This window comes from Centropristis striata, chromosome 6 (genome assembly GCF_030273125.1).
Source record: "Centropristis striata isolate RG_2023a ecotype Rhode Island chromosome 6, C.striata_1.0, whole genome shotgun sequence".
Taxonomy (NCBI): Eukaryota; Metazoa; Chordata; class Actinopteri; order Perciformes; family Serranidae; genus Centropristis; species Centropristis striata.
In genome coordinates, this window is record NC_081522.1 from 35,189,074 (window position 1) to 35,203,934 (window position 14,861).

At 37.4% G+C, this 14,861-nt stretch overlaps 1 protein-coding gene across 1 annotated transcript in view; it reads right to left on the reverse strand.

Moving 5' to 3' along the window:
* Positions 1-236: 236 nt before the first annotated feature.
* cftr (CF transmembrane conductance regulator) overlaps positions 237-14,861 on the reverse strand; it is a 62,391-nt gene continuing 47,766 nt past the window's right edge. The window contains exons 20-27 of the mRNA XM_059336003.1: positions 14,049-14,276; positions 10,581-10,681; positions 7,804-8,034; positions 5,233-5,388; positions 3,695-3,784; positions 2,333-2,505; positions 1,588-1,693; positions 237-574 (exon numbers count right to left, since the gene is read on the reverse strand). Of these exons, the coding sequence (XP_059191986.1) occupies positions 359-574; positions 1,588-1,693; positions 2,333-2,505; positions 3,695-3,784; positions 5,233-5,388; positions 7,804-8,034; positions 10,581-10,681; positions 14,049-14,276 (1,301 nt within the window). The 3' untranslated portion in view covers positions 237-358. The remainder of the gene's footprint in view (positions 575-1,587; positions 1,694-2,332; positions 2,506-3,694; positions 3,785-5,232; positions 5,389-7,803; positions 8,035-10,580; positions 10,682-14,048; positions 14,277-14,861) is intronic.

Sequence of the window (14,861 nt, forward strand, 5' to 3'; positions counted from 1 at the left end):
TTCTCATTCTCTATGACTTTTTTCATGCAGATTTGCTACTTTTTCTTGCAGATTTGCCACTTTAAATCTCGTAAATCTGCGACTTTTTCTCGCAGATTTGCCACTTTTTTCTCATAAATCTGCAACCTTTTTTCTTGCTGATTTGCCATTTTAAATCTCGTAAATTTGCGACTTTTCTCTCAAAATATCACCCCCCCTCCCCGGATCCGTATTTTTTATTTTTTTTTTTCATACTTGGCCCTAATACACCATAGTAAATTTGGGGGAATAACGGCTCAAAAATGTTTACAATTGGCACAAAACATTCTGTCAAACCCTTGTTTTTGTCGGTTAGAGTTAGGAGTGTGTGTGTGGCTGGTTAGAGGCGCGTGTCGTGTACGTCGTCCTCGGCTTCCTCTGGCAGCGAGGAGATTTTGGCGGTCTGCGGCGGCGCCCTCTTGCTGGAGTTGAGGCGGTGCAGCGTGGGGAAGAGGCGGAGCCGGTCGGCGGGGCTCATGGCCTGCTTCAGGTGACTCGTCTCGTTCAGCAGCTTCTGGATGGAGTCGTAGCGCTTCATGGAGCTGCCCTCGATCATCTGCAGGAGGAAGAGAGGAGGAGAAAGGAGGAGTTGTGTTTACAGGAGCATCTCAATATAATAGAATATGATGGAAAAGTTCATTTCCAGCAGTTCAAGCAGTCAAACAGCCCCAACCAAGTATTGATATTAGACCACACTTGTTTTCTCTAATATCTTGTTCATTTTAATGCCTGATGCAACTAAAGGTACATTTGTTTGGACAAATATAATGATAACAACAAAAGTAGCTCATAAGAGTTTAATTTAAGAGCTGATATCTAGACATTTTCCATGGTTTTCTTGATAATAACCAAAAACATTATCAAGAAAATCATGAAAAATGTCTACCTATCAGCTCTTAAATTAAACTCTTATCAGCTTTTTTTGTTTATTTGGTAACACTTTACAATAACCATCATTTATAAACCGTATATAGGCCGTTTAGAATGGTAAATAGATAATTTATTAATGTTTAACTAACTAAATAATTTATAAATGCAAATAGATGGTATATTAACGTAAGTTTATAGTTACTTTACCATTAAAAAACAATTAAATTATAATTATTAGTTTATTAATAGTTTTAGCTGCACTCATTATAAAATTTTTAACACCATAATAAGTATGTTAATGATTTTGAAATGATTCATATACCTTTAAGAAATTGGTTGAAAACATTTAAAGATTGAATATGTATAGCACTCTGTAGAAGGTTAATAATTGGTTTATAAACCATCTACAAACTTAGTTGGTTATTGTAAAGTATTACCGTTTATTTTTATAATTGTCAAAAAAAATGTACCTTTAGTTGTACCAGGCATTAAGATAAACAAGAAATTAAAGAATACAAGTGTGGTCTCATCATTTTTTTCCATGACAGTATAAATTCATCACATAAAAACCCATAATGAGCGCTTTTCTCCACCCAGTGGTGGGAGGTTTCAAGCAAACAAACAAACAAACAAACAAACAAACAAACAAACAAACAAACAAAACAAAATGTCTCTTACACATTTTATCCAAAAGCTTACCAGGAATGATTGACACTCCAGCAGCGGCTCCACTCTGTGCTCTGATAGGATGATGGTGCAGCCGGAGAACGCCTGCTTCAGCGTCTTCCTCAGGACCTGTAACGTTCTGCTCACACAACAAACACACACACACATCATCATCATCATCATCATCATCATCATCATCATCATCATCAAAGGCCGTCTCTCTCTGCTAACACACATCAGCTCAGCGTTCAGTTCCCGGTGAGGCCGACATGAAAAGCTGTGTTGGCCTCAGGTTAAATTAGAGTGCTCATTATAGGCTTCATTTACCATTATGATCACACACACACACACACACACACACACACACACACACACACACACACACACACACACAGTAGGTCAGAATTACTGGATTTTAGATTGTCACCATATGCAGTGACAGGAATACCACATGTTGGATTTGGGTGACTTCGGCTGAGACACACACACCCTTGTTTATCTATCTTTGTGAGGACTGCCACTTACTTACTTACCCTAACCCCCAACCTAACCTTCACCATCACAACTAACCATCCCTGACATAAACCTTAACCCTAAAACAAAGTCTGAACTCTCAAACAAGCCTTTAAAGAGGTGAGGACCGGCTGAAATGTTCTCACTTCGCAAAAATTTCCTCACTCTGTTGGTTAAATTTGTGTTCTGGTCCTCTCTATGTAGGAAGAACACACACACACACACACACACACACAGATGGGAGTGTGTTGGCGTTGGTACTGACATGGGGTCGAGGTAGGCGGAGGGCTCGTCCAGCAGCAGGATGCGGGCCTTGCTGAGGATGGAGCGGGCCAAACACAGCAGCTGTTTGTGTCCGTTGCTCAACACGTTGCCTCCGTCCTCCAGCTGAAAGTCCAGCTTGTCAGGAAACTGTTCAATCACCGACTTCAAGCCCACCTGAGGACACACGGCACAGATTTAACTTCCCACCACACTCACCAAAATCTGTGTCGTCAGCTCAGAGGCTCAGAGGCTCAAAGACACAAAGAGAATGAGGTAAAAGAAAAGTTTCTCCTCTACTGGCACTGTAGTTTTATTTAAAGAAGCTTATTCTGACTTCAGGTATTGTTTTGGTTTAGTCACACAGGTTGAGCACATTTTACATTACACAATTTTCATTCTTCATTTGTTAATAGTTTTGGCTGTGTTCATACATTTGGCAGGAATTTTGGCAAGATTCTGTATTTTTATTTGCTCTTGTTATTTCCAGCTCAGCTCCTGCAGTAAGGCTAAAATACACTGTGGATGAACAATAACTACACTCTTCAGATTGAGCAATTTTTTTTTTGTTTGATCTCACTTATGTAAAAGCATAAAACATGCATTTTCTTAAAACTTGGTGTCAATCTGGGCTTTGGCCTTGGAATTGATCATTTTTACTACTTTCCACCAGATTGCGTCATTTTGACCATACTCAGCATATAGAGAAAAAACATGTGATTTATACACACAAGCATGTACAGCTTCAAATAAATCTGAACATGGATCATCTTGAATCACATCAAAGATGAGACATAATAAACTCATAGCAAAAAAGATTATTTATACAGCTGTGATTGCAGCCAGTTCTATAAAAATGGTGGCATCATGACACAAACCTGGCATAATAAGGGTTAAAATTTTCAAAAATAAATTCGTTTTTGATATCAATTATTAGGTCAGATGTAGATGAAAAAAATCTGTATCATGAAAGTAGAATATAATAATGTATAATATTTGTTTTATAGCTCGCTTTTTTATGAGCTAAGCAGAACAAGTGTGAGTATTTGACACTGCACAAAAAAAAAATAATGCAACAAAATCACTGTTGCTGCTAATCATTGACAAGTTCCAGGCTGCAATAATTCAAGATTTTTTTTTTACTACCATGGTTGTATTCAAAACCACTTTTCATTTAACAAAAGCATCCAAACAAAATCCTTACATTGGTTAATCCCAAAACGTCTTCACATTTTCCTTTCAACGTCTCGTCTTTTACGTTCATTACTTCTTATTGACTGATTAAATGTCTGGTAGCCTGGAATGATTTATAAATGATTGATATAATTCAAAGCGGAGCAGAATAAAAGAAGGATGGGAGCCTCACCTCCTCTGCGACCCTCCACAGCTCCTCGTCGCTGTAACGTCCGTGGGGGTCCAGGTTCATCCGGAAAGTGCCGGTCAGAATAAAAACTCTCTGTTCAAAACAGACCAAAAAAGATATTGAAATCACATAGTAAAGGGACTAAATGAAGGCACGTAAATGTCTCTCTGTTGCAGTCAGTTTCTTCACGTTTGAATATCTACCTTCAAATTTTTTATTGTTTTTAGCGAGAGCTGAATTATCCGCAGAGTTCTCCTCCTCTCCAAAACAACCAGACCGGCTGATTAAAACTGGTAGAAACACTAATTAAAACAGTTTCATGTTAAAAATGTATGTATATCCAGTGCTGTTTTGCACACAAGTGCTGCTGTTACTAACTTTTGCTCAGCTTATTTGAGTTGATGTCTGGTGACTAAAATCCTCATCTGGTTAAAAATATAGAGTTTAAAATGACCAAGATTTAAAAAGTGTATCGTTAAAATGTGGCTTAAAACATGAAAGGAGATAAGACGCCATTAACAAGTGATGGAAACATTTTGGATAATGAAAGAACACAATAATGTGACTTATTTTAATTGATTTTGAACCTCTGAGCTGCTTTCCAAAATAAAATCAGAAATATCTCCCAATTTAGGATATAAGGCGTGTTTCCACTGAGTACTTTTTGCGTGTGTTTCGGCTCCGCCCACTAGTTAGTTCCCCTCGGCTTCTGTTCTCATACAGGTACTTTTGTAGCAGCAACAGAATTTTTTTCTAGTAAATCTGCAACTTCTTTTCTCGTAGATTTGCCAATTTTTTCTCATAAATCTGTGACTTTTTTTCTTGCAGATTTGCCACTTTAAATCTTGTAAATCTGAGACTCTTTCTTGCAGATTTGCCACTTTTAATCTCGTAAATCTGCGACTTTTTTTCTCGCAAATTTTCCACTTTTTTCTTGTAAATCTACAACTTTTTTCTTGCAGATTTGCCACTTTAAATCTCATAAATCTACAACTTTTTTCTCCCAAATTTTCCACTTTTTTCTCGTAAATCTACAACTTTTTTCTTGCAGATTTGCCACTTTAAATCTCGTAAATCTGCGACTTTTTCTCTCGCAGATTTGCCACTTTAAAGAGAGCAGGAGATGTTAACCCCTCAGCATCCAGTCTGCAAATGAATCGCATGCACAAAACCGCCGCCTTAACCGTATCCAATCAGCGTCGACTAGTCAGTAGCGTCTCAGAAAGTAGCTACCTGAGGCAGGTACTTTCTGAGCCGCTAACTGGTGAAGTTGGGCAGATCCTCTCTCCCAAGCCATACCCCTAGCGGCTCACTAGAGGGAACAGTACCTAATGGAAACGCGCCTATTGAAAAGATTAAGGTGGCCTAAAATGAGAGCCATCTCCCTGTGCAATGAGTTACTGAAAGCAGTTGTTGGTTATTCAAGAGCTGTGAAGATGAGAATACCACAAGAAAATTCAATTTTGCTTTAAGTTCACCTCTTGAATTTGAATCATGAAACCTTGTCTTTTTGAAAAGTGTCTCTGCAGTCGTAGACGTACCTGCGGCACCACCCCGAAGGCCTTCCTCCACGTGTGCAGGGACACGGAGCTCCAGGAGACGCCGTCGATGCAGATTTCTCCGTCAGTGGAGGCGAGGCGCAGCAGAGCAGAGAGCAGGGTGCTCTTCCCTGAACCTGTTCGCCCCAGCAGACCAATCTACACACACAGAAACATTTCTATCTGATCAATGTGTCCACTCATTTTTCAGTTATTTAGAAACCTGAACTCATGCACCATCTTCAGTGAGTTCATTGGCTGGTGTTCCTGTGTGCATATACAGTTCATATAGATTACACGTGGCATTGTGGTATGAACTGCTGCCTTGTGGTGTTTAGGAGTCTAAAAGCTCTCTGTCCTTTCTTCTGCAGCCTCGAAGCAACAATTAGTCCGTTTATCAGGAGGCCATAGAGGAGCTAATGGGCCCAGGCTAAAGTGCTGATACTTACTGAGTTCCACTGTCCTCCAGGATTCATTATAGAGGAGCTCAAACTGACTACAATTACCTCCAGGAGCAGACAGAGCAGTCAAATATTCAGTTTTCACTATTTTCCACTGAAAGCTATTTGCCCACTTCTTATAAGGATGTTCTTCTGCTCCTTGGTAAATAGCATAAGGCACTTTAAATCCAGACAGAAGTGAGATAAAACTAATATGAATGTATGAGTTGGAAAAGTGCGTTTTACCAGCAAGAACTTAAGCATTTATCAGCAATGTTATTGCTGCTGTTTTTACTTATGCAGTGCTCTGTCATTTTGCTATTTTATTTTAGTAGTCTCACAGCACTGCAACTTAAGAAAACACATGCAAATACACAAAACACAAGCAAATTCAGAAAACATTTTCATCAATTTGACAATACAAGCGGAGCATTTAGAAAATGCGCTGCAAAGACCACAACACAACAGAAGTGTTTCCAGAGGACACTTAAAAGTGATGCACATGCGGGCTAGCGCTAGTGTGCTAATGTTAGCGGCCGATCATAGCATACTCACATTAGCCGGCGATCGATAGCATGCCAACGTTAGCGAGCTAGCAAGACCAACTTGGTGCCGTTGAAAGAGACCAACTAAAACGTGTATCATTCATTTATTTGATTTGTTTAACTGCTATGTGATTGATACGGGCTAGCGGGCTAACACTATATATCACATTATAACATGATAATATCATTTTCTTGAAATAAGCATGTCCAGACGTGTGCATCACTTTTAAGTGTCCTCTGGAAACACTTCTGTTGTGTTGTGGTCGTTGCAGCTCGTTTTCTAAATGCTGCGCTTGTGTTGTCAAATTGATGAAGATGTTTTCTCAATTTTCTTGTGTTTTGTGTATTTGCATGTGTTTTCTTAAGTTGCAGCATTGTGAGCTCTCAGAGCCATCGTATGCATCGCTCTGCTGAGTTTCATTAAAATCCAGTCACATCTAATTCTTATGCAGTGGAAGTCAGTAAAACCACCCTCATTTAAACACTGGGTTAAGGAGGTGCTTTCTATGATTCTATTAGAGAAGCTGAAATATATTTGTGGCGGCAGAAAGGACAGATTTGTTCAAACCTGGACTCCCTTCATAGAATTAATTGAGAACGAATCTCTTACTTAACTACTTACTTACTTGACACCATCTTAGTACACTAACCTGATGCGATCAGCTGGACCTGTGTGTGTGATATAGGATGTCCCTGTCATACCTTTATATAAGAGTATAAGTGCTTCAATATGTGTGTGTTTGTGTGTCTGTACATGAAAGTATAAATTGTCTCTTTTTTTCCCCTTCTGTTTTTGCCCTTTTAAAAAAAAAATAATAATAATTTTAATTTTAATTTTTTTTTTTAAATATTATTTTTTTATTTATTTATTAATTACATATTTTATTTATTTCGGCTTTGTGAGGGGTGCGGGTGGGTGGGATAGATTTGTGGTTAAATGTTACTGTTCTGTAACTTGAAAAATCTATAAATAAAGTGCTTAACCCTTTATCAGGCAAAGAACTATATTTGGTAACTTCAGGTAATATTTAGAGAAAAAAGTTGCAAATTTACTAGATTAAAGTGGCAAATCTACAAGAAAAAAAGTCACAGATTTAAGAGATTTAAAGTGGCAAATCTGCGCGGAACAAGTCACAGATTTACGAGAAAAAGGTTACTTTTTTCTCCCAGATTCACCACTTTAACCCTTAAAAGGGTACTCATTGAAATACTAACCCTAGAGAATATTGGAGGATATTACAGACTGCCAGAATGTGTAAAAAAAACATACGAAAAAAGTATTTTGAGAAAAAAAGTTTACGAGATTAAAGCGGCAAATCTACGAGAAAAAAATGCATAGATTTATGAGATTTAAAGTGGTGAATCTGGGAGAAAAAAGTTGCTTTTTTCCCACTTTTTTCTTGTAAATCTGCGACTTTTTTCTCACAGATTTGCCACTTTAAATCTCTTAAATCTGCAACTTTTTTTCTTGTAGATTTGCCACTTTAATCTAATAAATTTGCAACTTTTTTCTCGAAATATTACCTGAAGTTACCAAATGTAGTTCTTTGCCTGATAAAGGGTTAAAAAAAAATTACAAAAAAACTTACGCTCTGCCCTCCGTCCACTGTGAAAGAGATGTCGCTGAGGACGGAGCGTCCAGCCTCCGTGTATTTGACAGTGAGTCCCTTGACATCCATGTGGCCGCGGTTGGGCCAGCAGTCCTGGGCGTGAGGGTTGTCGATGACGAGGTCAGCGCCTCCTTTACCGCCGGATTTCCCCGGCAGCGGCTCCTCTGACGGCAGGTCGATGAACTTGAACACTCGATCCACCGAACGCATCTGAGAGGAGAGAGAGAGAGAGAGAGAGGAAGAGGATGAGGATGAAGAGAGCTGCAGATAAATGCAGTTTATTACTGTCTTCATTGAGTTGTTGAGGGAAAAAAATTCAATTTATTGTTGTTTTTCAGTACAATGTCTGTATCCTGCTGTACACATCTTGAAATAAGTAAATAAATTCATATATATTTTATTTTCCCAACTTTTCCATTGTATGGCATTTAACTTACAGAAACAAAAACAATGCATCTTTTAATTTTATGTTTAATTTTTCGGATGAACTGAAGCATTTGTCAAAAGGGTCGGGAATGATTCCAACTAATGAGCTACAAATAAACTATTTTAAAAATGGTGGAATGTCTAAAAAAAAATCTAAAAATCATTGTAATACAGTCATGGAAAAAATTATGAGACCACCCTTTTTCTTCAATTTCTTGTTCATTTTTTAAGGCCTGGAACAACTCAAGGTACTTTTGTTTGGACAAATATAATGATAACAACAACAATATATGATAAGAGTTTAATTTAAGAGCAGATATCTAGACATTTCCCATGGTTTTCTTGATAATAACCAAAATCATTATCAAGAAAACCATGGATTTGTCTAAACAAATGTAACTATAGTTGTACCAGGCATTAAAATTAACAATAAAGTGAAGAAAACAAGAGTGGTCTAATAACTGTTTTCATGACTGTAAAGCCGAAAATAAGACTTTTTTTGTGTTTTTCTTTACTTCAGCACTGTTACAGCAAGAGCAAACTAAAAGTACTTGTGCTTGAGAAGATAGTTTAGTATCTATTCTTACCATAACTAAACATGCTCTTCAGAGGGAGTCACTGTGATATGATTTTTCTTACTTTCTAATATCAGTCACACTGTTAAGAGCTCTGCCAGCTCCCCTGAACAGACACACACATTTGTGTGTATGTACTGAACAAAACGTCCTGCACTGTAATTAGCTCCGTCAGCTCCACTAACAAACAGAACAACAACCACTGGATGGGTAAAACAGCCTCATACACTCTTTATAAACAGAATTGACTGCTGAGAAACCTGCAGTTCAACCTGTTCAATCCTCTGAGTAAGGAGCGGTAAGGCAACATCAACTGCAGTTACACAGGACAAGAAAGGAAATTTTTCTTATAATAAGTGCATTTAAACTCCAAACAAACAAGTGTTCAGCTAAATATCAATAATAACTGAAAGTACTTCCCTCCCAAACAAACAACTGTAAGAGTGAAACCAATTCTGGAGAGCCTTAAACCTGCATTTTTTCTAATGGCCAGCAGGGGGCGACTCCACTGGCTGCAAAAAGAAGTCAGTCAGTTTTAAGCATAGACTGTGTAAAATAATTGGATGTCGCCACTGTAACATAATTTACTGGTTTGTGGATTAAAGTTTTAAAGAGATTAAAGAGTGTTTTTTGAGCCAGAAGTGACCATATTTGAGTATTTGAGCCCTGCAGGGCCAGACCAAGACCAATTAGTATAGCAAACGCTGTAGTGTTATGTAGCAAGGTAAATCTGTAATTGATTCACATTAACTGTGATTTTAATTGGACATTCTTTGTTCTTGGCTGAGATTGACTGTATAACACTCCTGTGTTTATGCCAAACAATATATAAAGTTTAAAAATGTAATTTATAAATAATAAATTCATTAGGAAAATATTTATGGACCTGCACTTTTATAGCGTTTTTCTAGTCGCTTTGTGACCACTTGAAGCGTTTTACACTACAGACTGCACTCATTCACTCACACATTCATTCAGGTGGCAGAGGCTACCCTAAATGGTGCCACCTGCCACCATTGGGAATTCATTCACACAACGATGAACGCAGCATCGGGAGCAATCTGGGGTTCAGTATCTTGCTCAAGGATACATCGACATGTAGGCTGCCATGGTCAGGGAATCGAACCACCAACCAATCAAGTGAGGTCCTTTTCGAATAGACTTCTATATCATCTGGCTTCTTTTTGCAGCCAGTGGAGTCGCCCCCTGCTGGTCATGAGAAACAATGCAGGGACTAGCTATTGACGGGACCTTTCATTCAAAGTCCACATCAAAGCTCCTGATGTCAGCTAGTTTTTTCATCCATTCTTGATTATGGCGATGTTGTGTATATGTGTGCCTCAACCAGCTGCCTACATGACATTTTGTATGTCTTTGTTCCTCGTGTCAGAACTGAAACAGGAAATAGGTCGGATATACTTCTTTATCGTCTGACTTCTTTTTGCAGCCAGTGGAGTCGCCCCCTGCTAGCCAATAGAAAAAAAGCAGGTTAACCTGAGGCGCTAACCAGTGAAGAAGTTGGGCGGATCCTCTCACCAAAGCCACTCCCACAGCGGCTCACTAGAGGGAAAAGTACCTGATGGAAACGAGCCTTATGTGTGTTTGTAACGCTTGATCCGCTCTTGTCCGGCCATTGGATGTGTGGTATTTTAATGCAAGTCAGGCAGCTTGTGTGTGTGTGTGTGTGTGTGTGTGTGTGTGTGTGTGTGTGTGTGTGTGTGTGTGTGTGTGTGTGTGTGTGTGTGAACCACATACCAGTCCGTCTACAGTGATGCTGGTGATGACAGCCCATTGGAAAGTCCCCAGGATGAGCATGGCCAGGGCCACGATGATGCCAATCTCCCCTGGTTTATCCTCTGCAGAGCACACACACACACACACACACACACACAAACACAAACACAACAGTGAATTCCCTTGCAAGGTTAAAATAGTTTTGTATTTTTCATTAGTTTTAGTTTTAATTTTTTTGTGATTTTTTAGAGTGAGTTTGCAAGTTTTAATTTAGTATTTATTTTTTTGAAATGCTTTAGTTTTAGTTTAATTTTTATTAGTTTTAGTTTTTTGTAATGGGGTATTTGTTGGGTGGGAGATTAAAAGAGGTCACAGTAAATTTTGCCTTTATTTCCTTTGCCTTATCCATCTTCATTATGTATGAAAAAAGGACATTTTCACTATAATTTTAGTTAGTTTCGTAACCACACAATACAGTTCCAGTTAATTATCATTATCATGTAACCTTTAATCCTTAAAACAAAGTCTGAAATCTCAAAAAAAGCCTTTAAAGAAGTGAGGACCGGCCAAAATGTCCTCACTTTGCAAAAATGTCCTCACTCTGTTGGTTAAAAACGTGGTCCTCACTATGTAGGAAGTACAAGAACACACACACACACACAGTCAGTACTGTCCAATCAGAGCTGCTCTCTCTGATGTCAGGTATCGTAGCTCTGTTACTTGCTCTATTGGAAATAATGAGCTGTGAAATGACCCTTCAATCTGCTCTCAACATAAACACGGCGGTCTGACGCAGCAGCACGTGTTTCTATGTGTACTTGTGCACTTGTGTTTCCCATTCATTTAATTGAACACACACGCACACTCACTTCCTTTTGTACATGACATTTTATCCGGTGGCATTCCAACTCTTTTGCTTTTGCTTATGATCCTGATATCTGACTCTACACACTGTAACACACAGATAAGGCCGAGGCCTCCTTACAGTGGAAATAACATAGTGTTTACTAACTGAAAACTAACTAACTGGAATTTGAAAATGTTCCCTCCTCTTTCCTGGGATTTATGTGTGCAACCTGCTGCTGGCTGGTGCTCTCATTTCCTTAAAAGCTAGACTCACAAAAGGACAGCACCCTTTGCCACTTTTGCCTTTTATGGAGCATAAATCCTTTTTGTCGTATGCAACAAAGTACATTTACTCACTTAAGTTCAAGTCTGCAGTACTTAGGCCCTTAGTCACAATAATTACTATATCAACTTAGCATTCGATATATAAAAATGGAAACAATTTTTTTTCTGAACTCAATCTATTGTCGATTACATGCATGACTTTTTGTGCTTTTTTGTGTTGTGTTTAAAGTAATGCTGAAAATGTTTGACAGGCAGTACAAATTGGCCAAAAAAACCTATATTTCCCAAGCAGCCATTCCAGCTGTTTATGTTATTTTAATAATAAAATAATATAATACATGTTTATTTCATTGCAATGTTTTGTTAACCCTTTGATGCACAACATATAAACACTTTCTAATGCACAACATGGGTAAAAAATGACCTTGTGCATTAGAAGCGTAGTGATTAAAAAGTTTTTTTTATTGAAAAAGGAAAGAAATGAAAACAAAAAATTAAGATGTATGATGATCAAAAACAAGTTAATTGAGAAAAACCTGCAATACTGAATGATGAAATTGATTTAATCCAAAGATATAGAATATAAAAACTTAGTCGGGTCACTTTAGACCCATGTTGTGCATCAAATGGTTAACAGAGCCTGACAGTCTATTTTATTTGTTTTGGTTGTAGTTTATTTATTTATGTTTTATTTATCTAGGATATTTTAATTTTTTTTTTCCACCTTTCAATTCCAATGTTAAATATTCTTGAGATTTAAAAATGCATTTCTGTAGAAAAATATGTACTTATTATGCTCTAATATGGTTATAAAACTAAAACAAACAGATAAAATAGACAAAATAGATACAACGATACTTATGTTTATCGTGATAGTTTCTGGGAAAATATATTGCCCTAAAAATTTGTTATCTTGACAGGCCGAGCAGTACTTGTACTTTACATTAGTACTTCTACTCCACTACAGTTCAGGGGCAAATGTTTTACCTTTTTACTGCACAATCATCTGACCGCTTTAATTACTTTGTAGGTTGCGGATTATGAAAACAAAATATAATAGAATCATAAATTCTGATGTACTATTACAGATAAAACTACCCAATAATATATATAAAGTAAAATAACTCCATCTTTACCAGCTGCAACATTAAAGTGATGAATACATTAATGCACCAATAAGCAAAATACAAAAATAGAAATTCTTCTGAAATATGCCGTAAATATCCTGTATGAAGAGTACTTCTATACTTTGGTACTTTTAGTATATTTTGAAGCTGGTACTACTTTTACCAGAGTACAAATTCTGAGTACTTCTTCCGATACTGGTCCTATGAAAACCATGCATCAGTTATAATTAATGTGTATTATTTATGTAAATAATAGCTGTTTTAAAATTGTTTTGCTGTTAATTTTGGCCTCCATTTCCTGTGTTTTCTAGGATTTTTTTTTACTATTATTTCAGCCATTTTCTAAATCTGTTTTTCTTGCCGCCAGGGTGAACAAAGTTTTCTGCCAGATTTCAAGGTATCATAGGATGGGAAACTGATGTTTTCTCCTTGCTTTCTTGTTCATTTTAATTTTCCATGGTTTTCTTGATAATGATTCTGATTATTATCAAGAAAACCATGGAAAATGTCTAGATATCAGCTCTTAAATTAAACTCTTATGAGCTATTTTTTGTTGTTATCATTATATTTGTCCAAACAAATGTACCTTTAGTTGTACCAGGCATTAAAATGATTTTTTTTCCCCCCATGACTGTACAAATGGTTGTTTTAGGGGGTGAAGTATTTCTTTATTATCTTTAAAGGTAGAATAATGCAATCCAAGATGAGTCCAAGAAAAGTCTAGGATTCCTTGGACCTCCTTTAAAATTTGCTGTATCCAAAAGTATGCTCTGCCCAATTTAAAACAAATCTGTTCTTTCCCTGAGAATCTATGCTAAATCCATACACTGTAATGAATTATTCTGTAGTCATTTAATATTACTTAGTATATGTGATAAAATGTATTAAATATAAATGCGTCCTTGATTTTGAGGCAGTTGTTTAAGTAACTTTAATATAAAATGTTTGAGATAGAATCTACTTATTCTGATCACATTAAATATAATCTTTATGTGTATGTAATTCTAAATCAAGAGAATTTTGAATGAATCCAACACAATAGAATTAGTCCGTTTTTAATTGACAGGCACTTCCTGTTAAGTTATTAACTCAACTTGTAACGTAGTTAGATTTAATTAATAATATTGCCTGCAATCTGTTGCCTCAATTTTATTGAGTCTCTGTTGTTTATCTTTTTTACAGTGTACATGCAACCCTTCATGCGTCTATCCACACTCATCCTGTCACTCACGGTTGGTTCCCACGGCGATGAAGGCGGCGGCGGTGAAGAAGAGGACGAAGATCATGTCGCAGCGGAAGAGGAACCATCGCAGCGTGGACAGGTAGTGGAACCAGGTGGCTGTATGAGTGTTCAGTGCCTTGTGGAAGAGCGTCTCGAAGTAGGTCTGACGTCCAAACGCCCTGATGGTCCACAAACCTTTCAGAGAGATGATGAGGTGGGAGAAGATGGGGCTGCGAGCTGCAGGAGAGGAGAAACAAGGAGTCAGTTAACCCTTTATCAGGCAAAGAACCAGTGGCGGTTCTACACAGGGGCCTCCAGGGGCCACTGCCCCAGTGAAGAAGCCCTTGGCCCCTGCTGTGGCCCCTGTGTCAAATTAATAATAAAATGATCAATTTATAACAATGAACGACGGAACAATTCTTACCTATATTTTGTTCAAACAATTTCTCATTGTACACAAAAGTAACCAAGAATGTGTACATTGTTTAATAGTTTAATAGTGCAATAAAAACTAAATATAAAGATTATTCTCACTGTAGCGCACTTTCAAAATAAAAATAAAAAGTAATTGTGCACAAAAATGAGAAATGTCATTGTCGTACAAAAATAATTAATAATGTTGGTAAGTCTCATTGCTTCAATCAATGTAGTTCTTCCAAATATGAGACTTTTAGCTAAAACAAAGGTTTTGAATGCTTAAATGCCATTTTTGATGATTTTCAATGTGCCCCTCTGAATAAACACTGGCCCCTCCTTGGCCCCCACAGTAAAATTGGTCTAGAACCGCCACTGCAAAGAACTATATTTGGTAACTTCAGTGGA